Genomic DNA, 21,064 nt, shown 5'->3' with positions numbered 1-21,064 from the left:
TTGGTGTATACTTACTTGACGTATTTCTTGTTTTTTTGCATTGTGTTGCTGCCGCAGTGTTAAATGGCACCATCTTATTTACGAGTTGTATTACAGGCGGTTGATTGTTTGTTTTTAATACATCAGAATAAGATTACGATTACATTACATACTAGGAGTTCGACCTGGTGTTGCAGAAATATACTGAGAGAGAATACACTGAATGTAAAGTTACACACAAATTAGAAGAATGCAAATATATAAGAGGAATTTACGTTATTCTATAGAATATAAAATATACATATGTGCTGGTGTTTACGTCAATGTAACGCACCATGGTCAGAGTTAATTAGAATGCGTGTCAGTGGCCAGTTGCAGATGGGATATATTTACAGATAAGTACCATGGCAGGGCCCAAATCATTACATTCCCACCATTTACCTTCTTCTTCTAGGTGTCCCAGGCCCCCAAGGCTATGGTAAGATGGGACCCCCAGGCCCTGTAGGCCAGCAGGGCGTTCCTGGAATCCCGGGCTCACCTGGGCAGCCTGGTGCAAAGGGACATGATGGCCGGTGTAATCCTGGAGACTGTAGGAGCCATCAAGTAGAATACAGTCCCAAAGGCCCACCTATGAAGGGCCCCTGGTAAAGGGCATGATGTGATGGAGTATAGGGGCTGAGGGGACTGAAGCACAGAGACTACGGAGAAGACAAGAAGCCAAAGACCATCATCCAAAGTTAATAAATATGACCAAAAGATGAAACCAAGGAGCTACTTTTTTTGTTGCATTGAGTAGATGTACGCACACTGATTTGTTCTGTTGTTCTGAGCAAAAACCCACAGTTTCTAAGGGCCACGCTGGAATGAGGCCTGCAAAGACACACAGCACATTTTTATTGCATCATTCTTTGCCCCTATGAATGCCAAATCATTTCTTTATTATTGCCCCTTATTTTGGTCTCGCCTCTTTATTCTCACTGTGTTTCACTGCTTTTGTACATTTTCAAACAACCCAGGGGAGGTGACAAGAAACACAATTTGTATTTTTTTTCCCTGTGATTAATTCTGAACTCTTGTTTTTTTTTTCATTTTCTTTGTCTAAATCTGTACGAAGAGGATACACACAATCATTATAGCACTTTGCTTGCACCTCTCATATATTTGTTCCCTTCTCACAGAATCACAGAGTGCATGCCATTCTAATATTCTGTCTCAGTGAATGTGGTGTGATACATATTTGAATTTGACTTGTAAGAGAATACCCAGAGAAATGTATTTTAGTTCTATAGGAACACCTGTCAAACACCTGCATTCATACCCCTATTGATGGATTATCTGTTTTGTATATATTTATATTTATATATAGTGGCTTTTTATACTTTTTCACCAAATTTGATACAAGGCATACGCACGTCTAGCCACTTATTCCTAATTGTCAAAAGGTTATAAAGCAAAAAAAAGCCAATGGGATATTTTTCTAAGGTCTATAAGCTTTCGGATTGGAATTATGTGTTCTGTAAAATACATAATTATTTATAAAAGAAAATTGTGTTTACACAAGAAAGCATATTGGCTTTTTAAAATGATGTTGCTAAAGCTCATTTTGTGTCATTTTAACGCCATTATTTTGGGAAATACAGCCACTGAATGCATCCCATCTTATTTTGTATTCCAAAGTAGCTGTTACAGCCATCTGTCTGCTTCAACAGGCACTGGTTTGAGAAAATATGAGCAATAATTGAGCCCATTAACCACAGGTTCTGTGATGCAACACACTGAGCACGGCTACCAAGCCCTCACAATCAAGCTAGACAAAGAAAATATTCTGAAAAGCATCACAAGTGGTTTTTGTAGTGTTACATGTTACTGTATTTTATTTTTTTCTGTTTGTTTCCTAATTTTTATATCTGGAAGTCTATAGAGTTTTTAATCACTACCATCTTTTATCACTCATAGTTAAATCCAAAGTTTAAACTATGAGCTGTGGTCAGACTTTTGTTTCTCACTAACCTGTGGGAAATGCTTAAGTTAAAACTTAATTAAATTGCTTTTCAAAAGCTGTTGTATCGTGTCAACTTTTTCAACCTCAGTTGTATCAAACACTCTTAAAATTCTGTTGTCCATCCAAGGATGGATTATGAGACAGTGGGATCCTGGGCATACACATGACCCCGACTGGAGTTCCAATTGTCTGCTGTTTCGCATTTCTTTGTGGTCGTTTTGTGCCTCATAGTGTTTGTTTTTCAACTCTTTATTGTGCATTTTTTTATTTGTTTTGTATTTCTTTATGGTCGGTTTGTGTCTCTAATTATCAGTAAAAGGAATTATAGTAATTATCTCTTTCTAGTTGTTTGTTAGTATTTCTTTTTTTAAAGTCAGTCAGTTGCTTTAAACAGAGGCTCCAACAGGTCTGGTTTCTGAGCCTGTGCACGGGCGATGTAAGAATGGCAGCTGCAGCTTTGGAAGCATGGGAGTTTATTAACATGAATGAACTGATATTATGAAAGATTTGGAATGAGAGAAATGAAAAGGAAAAGGAACTGAAAGAGACAACCTAAAGAGACTTGTTTCACTTCCCCACATGATACAGAAGAGCATTGGATTTTATAAAAGGTTCCTCTTTATTGGTTTGGGTTGAACTGAACAGCCAGAAAAAACCCTCTTTACAGATGATTATATAAAGAACAATAAATAGCTTCTGTTGATGAAAATAAATCAGTCTTTAAATAGCTGACACCCTGTGGAAAGTTGACAGTGGCATAGGAAGCACATTCGGGCAGATTTTTTTTGAGAAAAAGTCCTTATTGCTGTTGGTGCATATCTTAACCCATTCATTTTTCTCTACATAATAATCAACACACATTTACAAAGATTTACAGCACTGCATTGTGGGAGATGGGAGTGCCCATTTGGATATGCTGTTGCCAGGCAACAAGAGGACGAGATCAAGCTAGTTGTTAGTTTCTAAAATGAGACTTGCGGTGGGGGGGGGTGTAGACATGAGGTAAATCAGGGATTTCACTAAAGCTTACAGATGAATATACTACATTTTACAATACAGTACAGTATGGAGTGTCAATTTTAATCATTTATTTGTCCTTTTTTGTACACTTAAGGCATCAGGTGTGATGTTGCAAGAGAGGCAGGGCATTTAAATTTCAAAAACACGTCACAAACAAGACATTGCATATGTAAAATCATTTAAAGTGACCACGGTTTAACAGAAAAGCACCTTTCACCACGCTTGTTTTTTTTTTTAGCTCCTCTCACCTCATACATACTGTGGTGGTGGGAGACAGGGAGATGCAATATAAATCTGTTCCTCTTTCACTGCTGGAACAGGGCTGGGATATTCGGCACGGGCTGACACTGACATCATCCAAAAACAGTAGAGAATTCAGAAGGATGTGGGTGGCAATGAGCTGCTGTTGTTATTGTGATAGGGGAAATTAAGATCAGAGTATGTCCCACCAGTCAAAACTTCAGACTGTCAGTTTCAGGAGGGGGCGCTATACATCCAGTCACTATTATTGTTCCCCACCCCTCGTTCTCGATGTTTTCCTGCAGAGAAAAGTGGTCTCTCTCTCTCTCCCAGGTGTCGTGAGCTGCTAATGGAGAGGAGGGTCTCTAAAAATTGGGTCCTTTGATTGTTCCCGCCTCCTGTAGTCTCGGGGAGGTGTACGCAGATGCAGCCAAACACATCGCCGCCTCACAAAAACCTGGGAGACCTACAGAACCCGCCTTACCGGGACGACCAGCCTCTCCGGCTGATCCTTGAGGTCCTCGCTCTCCGTGCCTGCCGTCCCGAGCCACACCATCGACACCAGGAGGACCTGTGGAGGGTGAAGGTTCAGCATCAAGCAGAGACTTGGACTGAATTCAGGGGTTAAGTTATGCTTCGAAGTTCAAGGTGAAGAAATTTCTCTTGACCCCGTCCTGGACTTGGACTACACATGTGTACTTTATATATGCATATATTAAAATTTTGTGCACAGGGAAGTGTGAGTGTGTTTTCAACTGAATTAGTGTGTACTGTTGCAATCCTATTACATTTTCATTCAAGAGCATCTGTTAAATGACTGGAGTTAATGGTGCTTTTAAAATGCCTCTGAGCAGCCTCTCCTGTGGCAAGGGCTGTAATGTAGCTGCAATGCCTTCAGTCCTTCACTTTCTCATAGTGCTCTTACTCTTCTAAACTTTTGGTCAATATTACACACGGTTTTACCTTGCAAAATTCCATTGTTTTTCAGTTATGGGAGGCTCCAGCCCTTACCTTGTATTCCTGGGGGTCCTGGTGCCCCTGGATGGGGCTTACCAGGATCTCCTCTCTCTCCCTTTAGCCCTCTCTTTCCTAAGGGAGACAGAAGAGACGAAATCAGGTGTACCCTAAAAAGCTAGACTTTGACTTCACAATCATCACATGTAAATGTCTTGCTTTTGCGTCTATTTCTACCTTTAAGTCCCGTGTTTCCAATCTGTCCAGGTCCTCCAATCATGCCAGGAATGCCACGGGCACCAGGTAAACCATGTGGTCCCTGAGGGCCAGCTGACCCCGGGGGTCCAGGGGGCCCGGGAGGTCCCATTACACCTGCTCCACCAAGCACAGCCCTCTTGGCACTCACCGCCACCGCGGCTAGCCTCTCTGTAGCAGAAGAGACAGCATCATCAGTTTCGATTAAATTACCTTTGATGATGGGCGACTGATTGCTCAGGAGATGAAAGTCGCTTTGGGAAATGAGGTAATCTAATCTCCCCTATGGACATCAAAGGTGATTATTTGGGTCTAGACGCTCACCCTGCAACATCTTCAGCACCACTTCAATAATATGCTGGTCAGATGCGTCACGTCCCTGGAGAGAAGAAGAGGATACTGAGCATTGAAAAAGAGAAGGCGACTGATCAATAGCAGTCCATATATCATCCATGCATCATAGAGTGAGCCATTCTTACCAATGATCCCTGAATTCCTGGCATGCCGGGTACTCCTCGCTCTCCATTGAGTCCCCTAGGACCTGGTAGTCCTGGAGGGCCCTGGTCTCCAGGTTTACCAGGGTCTCCAGTGGGTCCATTGTGTCCGGGGTCACCCCTTATTCCTTGCTGCCAAGAGAAGACGTTATGAAGTGAATTTATGAGGATCAGAAGAAGAAAGAAGGGAAAAAATTAAGCAAAGAAGTCTTCCAAGCAGCACAAGCTCACCTGTCCTTTGGGCCCGGGTTCACCAGACAAACCCTGTCAAAGTAAACACAGAGACGTTTTCACATCCATCACTTCAATCTATCATTTCCACCTCAGAGAAACTCATTGAGCAATAATTCAAGAATGATTATTGTAAATGAATGTGTAAAAATGCTGCTTAAAAGAGCCAAAGTGCATCACTGCTTCACTGTCATGTAAATAGCTCGTTTGCCATCTGGACTATTATGGGGATTTGTATGCAAATTTCAAATCAGACTTCCTTTTCGTCTTAACTTATGTACGATTATGACATTTTCTGCAATTTATCACTTTTCTTTGATGCCTTAGAAACCAAATGTTTAAACCTTCTTATCTAAAGCCGGAAGTTTTAGTATTTTGTAGATTCAGCCTTAGGTTATGCTGTGATGTTTGTTACCTTTTCACCTTTCTCGCCAGCCAATCCCTCAACACCGGGGTCACCCTAAAAGCGACAGAGAGAAAAAGATAAAGAGGGAGAGAAAGATGATTAGAGAAAATATTTGTCAGCATTGGAGCTATAATACAGCGTAATATTAGCTATGTTTTCTGACAATCCAGTGTAAAAACTGCAACTCACATCATCTCCCTTTGACCCGACTTTTCCTTGGAAGCCCTGGAAAGAGAAATTGTTTGAGTACATGTAAATATGGTTAAATGTAGATTATTATATCCTTCCAAAAATCAGACAAGAACTAAATAGTGATTCGAACCAGTTCACAGATCACAAAGTAAGAAAGATGTTGTCTCATCTCTAAAACATGGAAGATGAGGATGCTCAGATTATCATTTATATTTATATTGCTTGCCTCATTCAGTGATTTACTGTGGATCAGTGCGACTTTTATACATGGATAAACACTGCCCCCAATGGACAAGTCTGGGTAACTAAACCATTTTGAAGTGTGTTTGAATGTATGCAATGATGTTCATGCACAGACCTTGTCTCCCTTGGTTCCACTGAGACCCTGTGCACCTGGAACACCCATTGGTCCTCTCTCTCCTTTGTTTCCCTGTTAAGAAACATTGGTGATGTATATGTAAAAGAATAGCTGCAGATAAAATTTAAAGAAACGCAAAGAAGCAACTTACAGGCTTCCCAACTACTCCCTGTGGCCCAACTGCTCCCCTCTGGCCTCTGTCACCCTGTAGAAGACAGGTAAGATAAGTATGCGTCCATACAGTTTTTTGGTGCATTCATGCGAAAATTCTGGATTTGTACCTTGGGTCCAGGAACTCCTTCCATACCCGCCTCACCAGGAAGACCAGGCTCACCCTAGGAGAATACAGTTAAAAGTAAAATTATTCACTGTACTGCACAATAAAAGAACACAGTTGTAATACCTGATAAAAACAAATGTCCATATTTTCTGTATGTGTTTATGTTTTACCAGAGGTCCGGGGGCACCAGCCATGCCAACGTGACCCCTGGGTCCAGGCTCGCCCTAACCAGGGAAGACAGATGACAACAGAAAGGTGTATATTGTAAAAATGAAAACTAGGAACATTCTTTAAACAAAAAAAGTAGCAAAAGTTAATATGTAATATGTAAAGGCTTACCTTAGCTCCAGGACCGCCTTTTGACCCTGGGCTGCCAGGCAATCCCTGAATCCCTGCAGACAGAATTAACGAGGCTGAAAATCACTGAAGGAAACTCTTAAAAAAGGAAAACAAGTTTTCTACACCTTGTTTTTCTGACAATATGGTGTACTGTTCTGGTAATGAATGTGGATATTAGTATGTGGATGGAGGTAATAACACTTAGAAAAATAACAATGAAAATAAGCAAGCAGCAGTGTCAGCTTCCTGCAGCAGGATCCAAGGATCTGTGTGTGTGTGTATGCGTGTGTGTGTGTATGCGTGTGTGTGTGTGTGTGTGTGTGTGTGTGTGTGTGTGTGTGTGTGTGTGTGTGTGTGTGTGTGTGTGTGTGTGTGTGTGTGTGTGTGTGTGTGTGTGTGTGTATATGTGTGTGTGTGATGGTATATCACAGTAGGGCATAAAGCAGGGTAAGTTATGGTGTTTGAGTTTGCAGTTGCGGTAGTGTCACTTCAATAACCACAAAGAAAAGTGTGCATCTCATGCTCAATTACCCTTTAGTCAGTATGATGTGTACACATGCACACACACACACACACGCACACACACACACACACACACACACACACACACACACACACACACACACACACACACACACACACACACACACACACACACACACACACACACACACACACACACACACACACACACATACACACACAAGTATACCCACTGGTCTGATTGTGATAAATCACTTGCGGTGGGAGGGAGAATGGTATTTCAAGGTGGTTAAAATTCTAAAACACTGTGGGTTACAGGTTCACTGTTACCTGGATGAATGCCCAGAAAACAAAAGATACCAAAATGTACAGGCTGCTTTACGCTGGTGTCCCCTTGCCAGTGCTCTGACTTTGTTGAAGGGAGGAGAAAAACCGATTGACCCCCTATGTGTTCTGAGTGACAATAGGTCTTTACATGCGGGTTTATTTGCATGTGCCCTTAGTGGCATTGCTGAACAATCCTCAGACAACACACCCCCTCCACTAAATTGAAATATCACTCACCGCTGCTCCTTGAGGACCAGGAGGACCAGGCATCCCAGCCTGGCCAGGGCCTCCCTGCAGAAGAAGAGAAGAGAAAAGACAAAAAAATAAACAGCCATGTTTTACTGGGATTGAAGTTACTCATCATTATCACGGCTGGCAACCCGTACCTTGATTCCAGGAATGCCAGGTGTGCCATCTTTTCCATCAATACCCGGCAGACCCTGAAACAGCAGGAAGATGAGTCATTGGACTTCATTTGGCACACTCACTGAACTCTTAGCACGGTATAGTGTGCAAACAAAAGTGTGTTCACTCACATTCTCTCCCTTTTTGCCAACTGCACCCTGTGGGCCCCGGATACCCCGGCTGCCCTGCAGAAGATCACCAAAGCAGCATCAGTGTATTTGCAGCGCAAATCAGGATCACTGTTCCCATTCAAGTTCTAAGAAATATTTCATTTATTTTGTCTTGCTTTGACAATAAGCATCAAGGAAATACATTAGGAGGGTCACCTACCTTGTCTCCCTTGTCTCCTGCCTCTCCGGGTGGTCCCTGAGGTCCCTCCTCACCCTGCAAACAACAGAGAGAGACTTAGAGTGGCTGTAGTGTAGGTGGGTACCTGTTGAAAAATGAATAGGCACATCAGTTTGTGTGTGTTCTTACAGGAGGCCCAGGAATCCCTACAGGTCCGTTGATGCCCTTGTAACCACGAGGACCCTACGGGAAAACAAAAAAGTGCAATAAATCACTTGAGGTCAGGGAGGATGCTAAAGTCACAGTAGCCTACTATTTATTGAGATAAAGGGGTAATTAGCGCTTAACTCACTTCAATAATGGGAGCTTCACAGAGAGCGAGCCACTGTTGCTTTGGCACTAGGCCGGTGTGCTAACTTGGCTAATGTGGCTAATGTTAACAGTAAGACGGATGGATACAGCGGATCATTAACTACAGATGGAGGCACCATGGACCCAGACAACCCCAACTCATTAGAGGAGGAGAGAGATTTGTGTTAGCATCATTTCCATATGTCCCCATTGCTGGTAACAGATGATGTTTGTATAGTGGAGGGCAGGTCTGGCTGTGCCTCCTTGGTGCTCTTGTAAGACAAAAAACAGCCTTGTACCCAAAGAGGACAAGGAAGTTACATGTGACTGTGAAAAAAAGAAGATATGGTACTACTCACTGATTCCCCTTTAGGACCCATCATTCCTGGATAACCTCTCAGACCCATCGGACCCTTAGAAGGAAGCAAGGAAAAACACGGTGAGACAGAGACTATGACCAGACAGAGGAAATGCTATAACACTATGTTCTGTCAAATCAAAGTAATGTAAAACAAAACATTAGCCTATGTTTAAAACTTTGCCAACAGACTAAACAATGTTTTAATTCTTAGCATACCGGAGGTCCTGGGATGCCCTGTTCCCCAGAGATACCCACTTCTCCCCTGGGACCCTGGTGAAGGAAAGGAAGAAGAACAGGCTGGTTGGTTATCCTTTTCCTGTGCTGCTCTCTTGATTTTGGCTACAAAGTTTGCCTGAAAAACGTCTGAGCCAGACAAGAAATCCAGTTGAAACCAGTCTACGATGGCTGCTAGTTGTTGTTGATTATTGAAAGGTCTTGTTTCATATGCTGCTGGTCACCTTTGTTAAAAATCGGTACTTGGTAATTGGTACTGGTCAAAGTAAAAAACAAAAAAACATAAACTACCAACATCTCCAAAGGTCATAAGCAAGTTGTGATTTTCATGGTTTTGAACTGACTGAGCCAGGCTAGCCTCTACTGCCTCCTGTCTTTGCTATGCTAAGCTAATTTCCCTCTGGTTCTAGATACAATAAAGACAATCTTCCCAGCTCTCAGCCAAAAAACTAACTGAACTACAGATATTCCTTTAGAAAAATTTAAAAAAACAAAAGGCATCAGTGATCTAATTTATAAGTCCAGGAAAGGACATTTTAACTGGTGTAGTTTTATCTTTCAGCAGTCTAAAGATAAATGTAATATTGGCCTTGCTGTGTTTTAGCCTCATCAGTTAGTGGGGATGTAAACAACTCATGCTGGCTGTCTTTAAGAAGAAGAATCGAGATTGCAGCCCCACGGTGCAACCTTGAGTCAAAGCTTCTAAAAGGTCTTCGAAAGTATAAGTCCAGGAAAGGACTTTTAACTGGTATAGTTTTATCTTTCAGCAGTCTAAAGATAAATGTAATATTGGCCTTGCTGTGTTTTAGCTTCAACAGTTAGTGGGGATGTAAACAACTCATGCTGGCTGTCTTTAAGAAGAAGAATCGAGAGTGCAGCCCCACGGTGCAACCTGTATCAAAGCTTCTAAAAGGTCTTCGAAAGTACCTTTCTTACTCGATGGAGCAGTAACTTGTTGCGTTGAGTGTTTTGAGTGTCTGTGGTTCCTTGTATGGGAAGATCAGAGGCTAATTCCTGGAGCCTGGCTAGCAGCTCCCTTGGAGCCCACTGTGTGCTCATTAGCTGTGCTTAATACAGCGAGGTGAGAGGGCTTCGCGAACCCTGACTCTCTCATCCTCCCCTTCATGTACCTGGCTCTTCAACGGCACTTTCATCTGGCTCACTGCATGCTGACTGCAGGGCCAGGGCCAGGCCTGACTAATCACGGCCAGATTAGTGCCAGTCATGTGCCTCTGGGGGGCTTCATTAGCGCTAATCCTTGCCTCTGCTGTTCCTGAATGGTCGGTGGGTGTGCACGTCGGCATGTATGGATGTTTGAGTGCATGTATGTATCCTTTCTAGCGGAGATTGTGCAGCTCACCGATTTCCCAATGCTACCCGGCTCTCCAAGAACACCAGCACGTCCTTTGTGTCCCTAGAGGGCAACAATCAGTCGGTAGAGTGTCAGAACAATTTTGTAAAGTAACATAATCATTGATGCTGAAAAAAAGAAATACGCTTATTCCCTCAAGACGGCCTAAAACATTCACCTTGACTCCCTGCAGTCCCTGGGGACCTTTAGGTCCTGCTGGACAGTTAAGAGGACACTGTTGTTGAGAAAAGGAAACATGGATTATGAAAAGTGAACTTGTGTCAAAAAAGATTTGTACGAAAGGGGGTGTCATTAGATCTTACCTGAAAGTCTGCACTCCCCTCTTCTCCACCGATGAACTTGCCCGGAGGACCCTAAATGGACAGATATATGGTTGAGGGATGTCACTTGGTCACAAGATTCTCTCTTCCCATGAGCTGAGCCAGCACTCTCTCTCTCCTTCTTTCAATTTATTTTTTCCCTCCGTTCCATCTCTCTGTTTATAGATTGAGTTAGGAAGTAAAGTATCTGTGCGGTGGCTGATGTATTCCTGCTACACTTAGATGAGACAGCCCACTGATCTAATGGGGGTTTATTTACCCTAGGACAGCACTAAAGCTAAACAAATACACTCCCCTGGGCTGGGAACATCACTCTCAATGAAGACACACCCCTTCCTTAGAACCACTCAGAGATGCACACAGGAGACGATATAGTTCATAGGAAAATAGACAAAAAAGGGTACCACTCAAATCTGTTTGTGGTATTTCACCACTGCAGCAGTGAGCCCAAGCTGTGCTAGGTTATCATACCGTACATTTTAAAAGGCATGTAACTGCTGCTGCGTTTGCAGAACAGAACACACTTCAACATAGGATTAGTAGATGCTTTACTTTTACACTTGGATCTCATTTTATATTATAAGTTCACTGCAATTAGACTGACTTAACGATATGCTTGATTGAGCCCAGTAATCTACTGGTAGCACTTTTATCCCTCACTCTTTTTAGCTGATGTCACCAACCTCACTGAAAAAAAACCTATCCAAAACAGTGTTTCTTTGGATGAACTCAAACTTCATCCAAAGAAACACTGTTTTATTCACCGTTTATCCATCCAGCCAATAACAGCTTATTGTATATATATTAATATTGGTGTATGTAGTTTGATATGATAATTACAGCTGAGACGCATACGGTTATGTATAGTGATAGTGGTAGTGATATTGTATATAAAGTGATACATATAAAGTGGCATAGGTTAACCACCACAGGGAAATTGTTACGCACAGCAGGTTGTTTTGTGTAGGGCTGCGACTAACGATTATTTTCATTGTCAATTAATCCGTCCATTATTTTCTCGATTAATCAAGTCAAGTTGTTTGGTCTATAAAATGTCAGTGGTGTTTCTTAAAGCCCAAGATGACGTTCTCAAATGTATTGTTTTGTCCACACTCAATGACATTCGCTTTACTGTCATAGAGGAAGAAAGAAACCAGAAAATTATATATGGGAGGAAGTTCTGAAGTGTGATGGCACTATTTGCAGCTAAGAAAACATCCTCCATTAAAAATCAAAAAGATGACAGATGGATAAGATATTTCCTGGACAACCAGTCCTTGGCAGACACTTACAGGCTTGCCCGGAGGCCCAGGAAGTCCTGAAGGTCCAGGTGATCCCATGATACCCTAAACAACGCAGAGGGAAAGAAGCTGTGAATAAGAATATAAGTGTCCTGGTTGCCTTTAACCTGTTAATAAGATGTTTCTAAGTCATGACGGCAGTATAATGAACTGAAGAGGATGTTTCACCTTTGGTCCAGTTATTCCAATTTCACCTGGGAGACCAATTGGTCCTGGAGCTCCCTAGACAGAGAGAAACAGAGGGCAAGAAGCATATACATCCCAGCAGCCACAAAATGATTCACACACCTCAAAAGCCATTAAGTGATAAAGGCATAACTGTTTCCCATACGAGCTACTTACAGCCAGTCCTGGAAGGCCGGGTCCCTGTGTGGACAGAAGGGACGATGGGTTAAACTACTGTATAACAAGTGGAACCAATCCATCAAAGTATCAATTAACATTTGTGAAAGCCTATTAATAAAGGCGGCAGTAATTCAGTAATGCCTGTGTACAGTGTCAGAGTGCAGCATAAACAATGCTTGAGAAGAACAAAGAAAAGGACACAATCACTTTATGTTTGCTGTGTCTTTTGCTTGGAAGTAATTATAAACAAAGTAATTAAGTAAGTAAGCGTTCTTGGAGCAAGAACAGCCCACAGGGCCGGATCTCCTGTCTGTGCAGTGTGAGGCAGCTGGGAGTACAAGCACAGCCCCCAGACAGGATGCCTGTTAATGCTAAACAAAGGATTTAACTAATAGTGTTGCATTCAAGCATGACATTGAATGACTCCGGACTTAATGTTTGAATATATTGGCTGATGTCTGATAGATGGACACCGAGCACCACCTAGTGGTATTAGACTGTGTAACAGACGGTGTGCGGATGCATTTGCACTGTGGAATCGGCCTTGTATTTGATGTCATCTTCAATAGCACTTTTCTTCTATATTAAGGACTGTCTGAGGAATAAGGCTCATGTCAGCTGTAGAAGGCATATGCCACATCTGGGTAAAGTAAACCCAAAAGGGGGTAAAGCTGGTCAGGCATTCAGGCATGAAAAAAAAGGAACCAGCTGGCTAACAATATGTTAGGAAACTGACAAGGCTTCAAACAAAGCTCAGCCAATCATAATTCATTTTCATAAGTATCATGACATCTTCATGAGGTTAAGAGTTATAATCATAATGTACCTTGTATAAAGGAGTGAGTATATTCACTCAAGTACTGTACTTGAGTATTTTCATTTAATGCCACTTCTACTCCACTACATTTCAGATGGCAATTTATCTGGCAATTGCAATTTACATTTCTGATTTTACCTCAAAAACACATATAAATTATATATTGTTTATAACATACGATACAATACAGATTAAAGCTGTGGTTCCTAGCCTTTTTGACTTGTGATCCCTTACAAAAAAGCAGTGCCTAGGTGGAGATCCTTGTCCTGTCTTCTATGTTAATGAGTTGTTTGCACTTAAAATAAATATTAAATGTTCAGGGCACAAAAAGGCAAATTGATCCAATATTTCATGGCAACAACAACTTTGTGCCACAGTGAAGTTGACCTTTGACCTTTTGAATATAAAATGTCATCACTTGGGACAGACGGACGTACCTATGTACACAAGACGTAAAACCTGAAAACATAACAACTCCAGCCAAGGCTGTCACTGGCGCAACATAAAAATGAATACAGTTTTGTATAGCAGAATGTTGTTTTCTTCAGGTTATCATTGTGAATGTGACCCAGACAGGGTGATGCAGGTCTTGAATCACCCTGAAGGGGTTTAATTTGCAATAATGACCAGCTTGCTCTACATTATTCTGCTTATTACATGGCTATGTACTAAATAATTAAATTATTTGACACAAAATATTGATTTTAAAATTGTATTATTGATTTAAAAATGGTCCTCAGAGTTTTTGATCCAAACTGCGTCCATAGCAACCGCCTGGTATTCATAGCAGCAGTTTGCTATTTAGAAATAATAGACTGTTCTTAACTAAGATGTGTAATATTACATTTACAATTGAATTTATTGGCATTCAATTTATCTTAGAGCCTGCTAAACGAGGCCTAAGCTGATTTTGCTATGCTTACTTCAGCTGCTATAGGCCTAGTCTGCCGGGGAATGGGCCTATCATTGACTCCAGTGAAGGAGGGAGCCAACCTGATGACCCCAATGAAGCTGCATACCACCCCATCTAACTCAATCAGAGACGTCACCATCACAGCGCTGAGACGGCTTGATGGATGTATCGTCACCACTTTTTTTTGGTAACAGAGGATTGTTTCATCTAGTCCTAAAACCTAAAATATCACTCAAATATTACATTTGCTTTTGTTTGACTGCAGAACTTTTATTTGTACTGGAATATTTTTTCATTGTTATGTTTACCGAATCTAAGTACTTCTTCCAGCGCTGTATCACTATGGGATATTACATATTAGATATTCACTCATTATATCTATTCTATAGTAGCAAAAAGATGATAGACAAATAGTTTACTTACAGGAGGTCCAGGTTCACCACTTGGTCCAGGTTGACCCTGAAAACAGAAAACAACGATATAACTGCAGTAATGTCATGCTAGGATCTTAACACAAATGAATGAGAATGAGAATGAGAGTTTTAGTTTAAAAATAACTCTTTATAGAGACAGGAATTATCATACCTATTTTTCTATAAGCAGCAGTTAAGCATTATGCTCAACAGCTCTATGACAAGGTAATGGGAGTATGTCACCGAAAAAAACAACTGATTGTCGTGAAAAATGAAAGCTTTATTCATGTTAATGTTTGAGCTACAGTTTTCCACTTATCAGATTGAGGTTTAGACACTTGCCTTAGGCCCAGGGCTCCCAACAGGACCTCGATCACCCTTTGCTCCAATCAAACCCTGGAGACAGACACAAAAAATATGTTGCTAGGCAGATATGCTAGACATTAAAGTATCAGTTGTGCTTTTCACAGGCTGTATGGGACTTGAATTCACCTTACAATAGCGCTAATCACACATTTGATCGGAGCTGACACTGTTCTGGTAGGTAATTAGGAAACAAACCCGAGATTGAGATTCCAGGGCAGATTACTGGCTAAATCTCTGAGGAATGCATGTGTGTGTGTGTGTGTGTGTGTGTGTGTGTGTGTGTGTGTGTGTGTGTGTGTGTATGTGTGTGTGTTTATGCTTCTGTTAGCATGTGACCATAAGGCATTGACACTCAATTCACCTCCAACCAAGAAAAACTGAAGCTACACGATAACTAGAGTCATACGAGGTAAATCAACTGCAGTACCCCAAAGCTATAAAATCACTGAAAACTCATCAGATTGTCTTCATCTCCAACTCCTTGCTACCTGTGAGTGCCAGAGATTTAAAAGTAATAAACGTGCAATCAACAAAGAGTAATGTGTTTGACATAAAGTATATTAACCTAATCATGTAGAATCCCTCATAATTTGTCAGTAAACCTTTTTATTTAGTCCTACAAAACCTATTTCTATGGCCAAAACTGTGACATAAGCTTTAATCACTGAATGCAATAAACAATATGACAATAAACAAATAGTTCTGAGAGGGAAGTTCTAAATGCTTTAATGTGCATGGCTTGTAATTAATTGGCTGGTTGTTTTTATCAGGAGCATAGTCTGCAAGCTGATTTTTTTTTTTCTCCTCCCCTCTCCTCTTGTTCTCCCCTTTTCCTCCCCCTTTTACTGCCCAGTCATCCTGTTATGTCTATCTTATTGTATGTACTGTATGCTGTCTGTACGAATGGGGTGTTTGCTGTAATTTTGCTGAAGGCTGACTCTGATTATTTGCGCATATGTTTTATTTAGATGTCTGGTCTTGATGCTCTCTCCAAGACAATTTCCCCCCTTGGGAGACAACAAAAGCAACCACAACTCAGCAAATGTATAGAAACTTTTAAGCAGCTTCATGACCTTCTTTTAATTATAAACACTGAATTTTAAAAAGGAGCAGCAAGACAAATGCTTTGAATATTATAGTAAATCTAAACAAAATGTAGCTCAATAGCTTACATTTTTGATGACCTTTCTAAAGATCTAATTTTTTATGCCCATCTTACTGACTTCATAATGACTTTAACGCTATAATTTTTTTTATTGTAAACAGTTTTATTTAGACATTTCTCATCAAAACCATGGACTGTATAAAACATGGATGTAGTGTCTCCCATAGGTTTCTCAAGAGTTGACCAGCTCAGTGTGGTTGGCTCAGGTCATTACCACCGTGGCACTGCCAGCTCCACTTAAGTACAGACTAATCAAAAAAATGGGCAAAGTGGTGGAGCGTGGATGGAGCTGGGGCGACCTGAATGAAGCCTACAGTCTATGCTTGCCAGCTGTTACGGCACCCTGTCACTCAAAGTGCCACGCCCTTAATTTTGCAGAAAGTTAAGCCTTAATATAATTAAAATGGGTGAGTTATATAAAAAAAAAAAAAATATATATATATATATATATATATATATATAACAGGCACATATATATGTACAGTTTGGGTTATTCTGTCAAATCTCTCCTGTCAGCACTGTGTCATCATGCATGTACTGGTTCAACAAGTGATGTAAACAGCACAAGGACCCACTCATCAAGACACTGCTCTACAGCCACCAGTAGTGTGAAAAATATCTATATTTGAAGTTTGATCTGATTATTGTTTAACGTTGTTCTGCTTATTGGTTTTCATTGCAAAATTGTCCATTCAATCTGATGTTGATGAAGTAATCTAAACATTATAACTAAAAAATTGTGTCTATTGTTTTGATTTACAGATTTTACTATAGTAATAACTTGTGGGCCCAAACAGGGGCCCCATTTGAGATTTCCCGGTCGGCCGGTGGCCAATAAGCTCAAGTGAACCGGCCGGCAGACTGCCCTGTGCAGCTGTGTAATGTTCATGACCGACCCAGAGTTTAAACTCTTCAGAATCAAGCACGTTCCTGTGAAAATCTCAGAAATCTCTATAAACTGTAGAAACAGAGAGTCCAACCACTATATATAACACTTGTTGTGTCTCTACATCTCACGCATGGTTGCTACAGTGTCACACTCACTCTCATTAATCCAGCCTACTGATTTTTGTTTAGCCTCCCATCTGCTCAGTTACACCTGATGGAGGGCAAGAAGAGAAAGGAGAAAGGAGGGACTGAAAAGGCCAGAAGAAGAAGCAGACGCTGGAGGAGAGTGCATCAAAATGGTCAAAAATCGCAGATTTATTCCGAAACAACCAGGCGTCAACTAGTGATGCATGTGAGTTGACAGGAAAACTGTTAGGTCAAGCTTTGACATTTTTGCAAATTAGCCAAAAAATTTGAGCTGAGTTCCTCCTAGTTCCTCCTCAGTGGGGGCGGTGTTGTCATATCACGGTCTGCACCGCGAGTTTTACACACACACACACACACACACACACACACACACACACACACACACACACACACACACACACACACACACACAAACATACTAACACCCACTATACGATAATGACAGACAGGGTAAAAAAAGCAAAAAAATTTGAGCTGAGTTCTTCCTAGTTCCTCCTCAGTGGGGGCGGTGTTGTCATATCACGGTCTGCACCGCGAGTTTTACACACACACACACACACACACACACACACACACACACACACACACACACACATACACACACACACACACACAGACACACAGACACACACACACACACACACACACACACACACACACACACACACACACACACACACACACACACACACATGTTGTGGGCCGGTGCAGTCAGAATTGCACTGGTGGATTTTTGTGTCCCACTCCGCCCCTGGCCCCAAATTTCCTAATATCATACAGCTAATTTGAAATAAAATATGATATTTGAAGTTCTCTTAAATTCTGTTTCTTTTGCACTGTCGCTAGGTCTTGCTGTTCCTGTGGGATGTTTTCCCACATTCCCTTATTAAGCTGATTTCAAATTAAACCTCTCAGAATGTTTCTTTCTCCCTCTCTCTTTCAAACACACATCAAATACCGACATTTGCCAATTTACTTACATCAATGCCATTCTCTCCTGGTGCTCCATCTGGACCTGGCTCACCTGGCTCCCCCTTTAGCCCCTGTGATAAAAAAAAACCCCAGAACATTATTGTCACAAACAAAAACATATGTCAAAAAGAATTAAACGTTAAAGTTTTCTTAATATAGACTTCGACAAACTTACTGGTGGACCAGGGGGCCCAGGAGGTCCTTTGTCTCCCTGCAGAGAGACAGTAGAGATGTTTGTACCTGGTATTTGTTCATTTAACAGATTATTGGATTGTGACATGGTAAGAAATATTCCCTTTTAAAGTAATTCCTAAAAGTCGTTTTCTTTTTCTATGTCTTTCCTCATTAATAAATCTGAGAGTAAACAGATAAGCCCTGTGTTCCACTATGGAAGTTCTCACAAAAATAATTAGTTACCTTTAACTACAATTAATCAAAGTTTGTCTTGTCTGTTTTATGTGGTATTGCTCAGGATTGTTTTGTTTGTTTGGCCTCAGCTTTTTCTATAAAGGCAGTGTTCTATATCTAATTAATGCCCCACCTTTCCTGTGGCAGAGACGCAGTAGTGTAGACAATGGAAGGCATGCTACACTTTTCACTTTGGACCAAGCAACATTGCTCTTTTTCTTTGCAATGGTACGTGCCAATGTTCTAACTTATCTAGGAAACAAAGGCTTAGAACTCCGTACTCAGCATTCATTCAGTAATAATGCACATTCATAGTGATATAATGAAGGTTTTACAGTAAAGGTGAAGATAAAAGACGTGTGTTAATAGCTTAAACACATTAGCTGATCTAAACAAATCAGATATCTAATCTTATCTGATTCTGGGGTGTTATATTATAGGCAGATTGTTTCCTACTCCACAAGCACAGCAGCCTCCATTTCCAACACAACCTGTATGTAGTTAACCCTGAAAATATCTCAAATGTATCACATTACTGCAACACAAACTCAGGACTGAGGCAAAGGTCCCTTCTAAAAGACCCCTCTCTTTGCTGGGAACAGAGCTCTTTTGTACCACTGTGTTTTCATTTGCAGTACCCTCTACTGGTAAGACTCCCGTACCGCAGAGCAGCACAGGGTTGGTTTTTCTCCAGCACAATGATGCTCTTTGTGACAAATCTGCTGGGCAAACCTGTGTGAGATACTCACATCAATGCCGTCTGACCCAGGAGTGCCAGATGGGCCTGGTGGGCCGGGCTGGCCCTGAGGTCCAGGTGGACCCCGCTGAAACAGAAGCAGAGAATAATTTTGTCAAGTCATGACAAAAAATAGTAAACCCCTAAAAAAGGATTTAAGTACTGTGCAAATATAATGAACTGGAAAATCCTGTATGAACATGAATACCATGGTGACACTATAAGTGGTAATACCAAAAGGCACAAGTACATTTTAACAGGCTAAAACAAATGCACTGTATGTAAATAAACCATTCAATAAATTCTATTAGTTAACTTCTCTTATGATGCAGGATACATCTAAGTCAAACTGGTTGATTCAAGGCAGGTAAACAAATTGGTTCCATTGTATGAAAGGAAAGAAATTCTATTTAAGAAATAGACGGATAATATTGAATAAAATTGGTGTAGGAGAGGGGTAAAAACAAAGGCATGAGGAGGAATGTGGAAGGAGGGGTCATCAGACTGGCACTGTTTACCCCCACAACTCCCACCACACACAAACCCCCCCCCCATCCCATCCCAGTCTTTGATATCATTTCAGTGGATCAGTCAGTCCATCAGGTGATAAGAACCAATTTAAATCCAGTTCTTCATCTGTTTAAATGTATACAATGTTAAATGAATATTCCTTAAGAGTAAACACTGTTGGATTTCCAGCAGATAGCATGTAGGTGTCTGTTTGAATAGGGGCTTTCACTCTCATTTCAAAGTTAGTGTGTGGGATGTACTTGATATGTTGATGTGTGTCAATGCCCACTGATTTCCATCTCTGCCATGGCAATGAAAAAGCAAAAAAATCTTCAATGTTTTTTCTTCATTCTTTGATGTAGGAAAGTCGGCGGAGGCCAAGAAAAAAAGGAGCCCAGGTAATAGCAAATCCTTGCCTTCAATAGTATCTCCTCAGTCAAAATTTCAAAAGAGATAAGAGTCCGTACACGATAAGTATGGTAATCCACAGAAGGTAGTCCGGTTTTATTTCGTCTCCACAGCAGAAAACTCATTTTTCTTTTACATACAAGCCAGAAGATCACCACAAATAGAACTGTGTTGGTTCAACTGCCAGCACTGCAATCACTTCAACCAGCAGCAAGATCACACAAACTATAACGTCATCTCAAGACATACAGCACCCACCAGCCCTCTCCAGGGGCCCTTAACCCCACTGAACCCCAGAAGAAAGCAGCTAAGCCTAAGCAGAGCAGCTCCTCAACCTCCCCTGTCCACTCACCACTTGGGCCAGAGTCAGGCACAAGGTCTGCAGTATTACCCAGGTCTTCAACAAGGCAGAGAGAGCAGCCATGGTCCCTCTCCCCTGTCTGTCTCTCCTCGGTTCACCAAATCCTCTCTACGTTCTCCTCTTTCCGCTCCCTTACTCCTCTCCAGGCCAGCACAGTGCAGAACTGGTGGAGCAAAGCTGTCCGAGAGGCAGGAGGGGGTGGGGGGGTGAGATGTGCACTGCCCCGAAAAAAATCCACTCAGGAGGAAGGAGAGAGCTGAGGGTGAAGAGGGATGGATGAGGAGGGGTGGAGGTGAGGAAAGAGGACAGAGAGAGAGAGAGAGAGAGAGAGAGAGAGAGAGAGAGAGAGAGAGAGAGAGAGAGAGAGAGAGAGAGAGAGAGAGAGAGAGAGAGAGAGAGAGAGAGAGAGATGTAATCCTGCCC

The 21,064-nt window shown here is 41.5% G+C and overlaps 2 protein-coding genes across 4 annotated transcripts in view; one reads left to right on the top strand and one right to left on the bottom strand.

The window, feature by feature from the left end:
• The window catches only part of col16a1 (collagen, type XVI, alpha 1), a 73,788-nt gene extending 71,752 nt beyond the window's left edge, over positions 1-2,036 (top strand). For all 3 annotated transcript variants that reach the window (XM_083925631.1, XM_083925632.1, XM_083925630.1), the window contains one exon: positions 434-2,036. In XM_083925631.1, coding sequence (XP_083781757.1) covers positions 434-627 — 194 coding nt within the window. In that variant the 3' untranslated portion in view covers positions 628-2,036. The remainder of the gene's footprint in view (positions 1-433) is intronic.
• Positions 2,037-2,561: 525 nt separating this feature from the next.
• On the bottom strand, positions 2,562-20,796 carry col9a2 (procollagen, type IX, alpha 2). Its single transcript, XM_083925692.1, has 32 exons — positions 20,633-20,796; positions 19,376-19,450; positions 18,394-18,429; positions 18,227-18,289; positions 15,023-15,076; positions 14,691-14,726; positions 12,535-12,558; positions 12,361-12,414; positions 12,184-12,237; positions 10,874-10,924; positions 10,729-10,785; positions 10,560-10,613; positions 9,182-9,235; positions 8,964-9,017; positions 8,443-8,496; positions 8,296-8,349; positions 8,097-8,150; positions 7,947-8,000; positions 7,798-7,851; positions 6,751-6,795; positions 6,582-6,635; positions 6,413-6,466; positions 6,283-6,336; positions 6,132-6,203; positions 5,771-5,806; positions 5,591-5,635; positions 5,176-5,208; positions 4,930-5,076; positions 4,775-4,829; positions 4,433-4,621; positions 4,253-4,330; positions 2,562-3,812 (listed from the first exon to the last, which is right to left on the bottom strand). The coding sequence occupies exons 1-32, from the start codon at positions 20,702-20,704 to the stop codon at positions 3,607-3,609; spliced, it is 2,076 nt and encodes a 691-aa protein (XP_083781818.1). The 5' UTR covers positions 20,705-20,796; the 3' UTR covers positions 2,562-3,606.
• Positions 20,797-21,064: the final 268 nt, after the last annotated feature.

The sequence above is a fragment of the Echiichthys vipera genome, assembly GCF_963691815.1.
Source record: "Echiichthys vipera genome assembly, chromosome: 13".
Lineage (NCBI taxonomy): Eukaryota > Metazoa > Chordata > Actinopteri > Perciformes > Trachinidae > Echiichthys > Echiichthys vipera.
The sequence above is the reverse complement of the archived record's forward strand: the minus strand, read 5'-3'. Positions and strand labels throughout refer to the sequence as shown.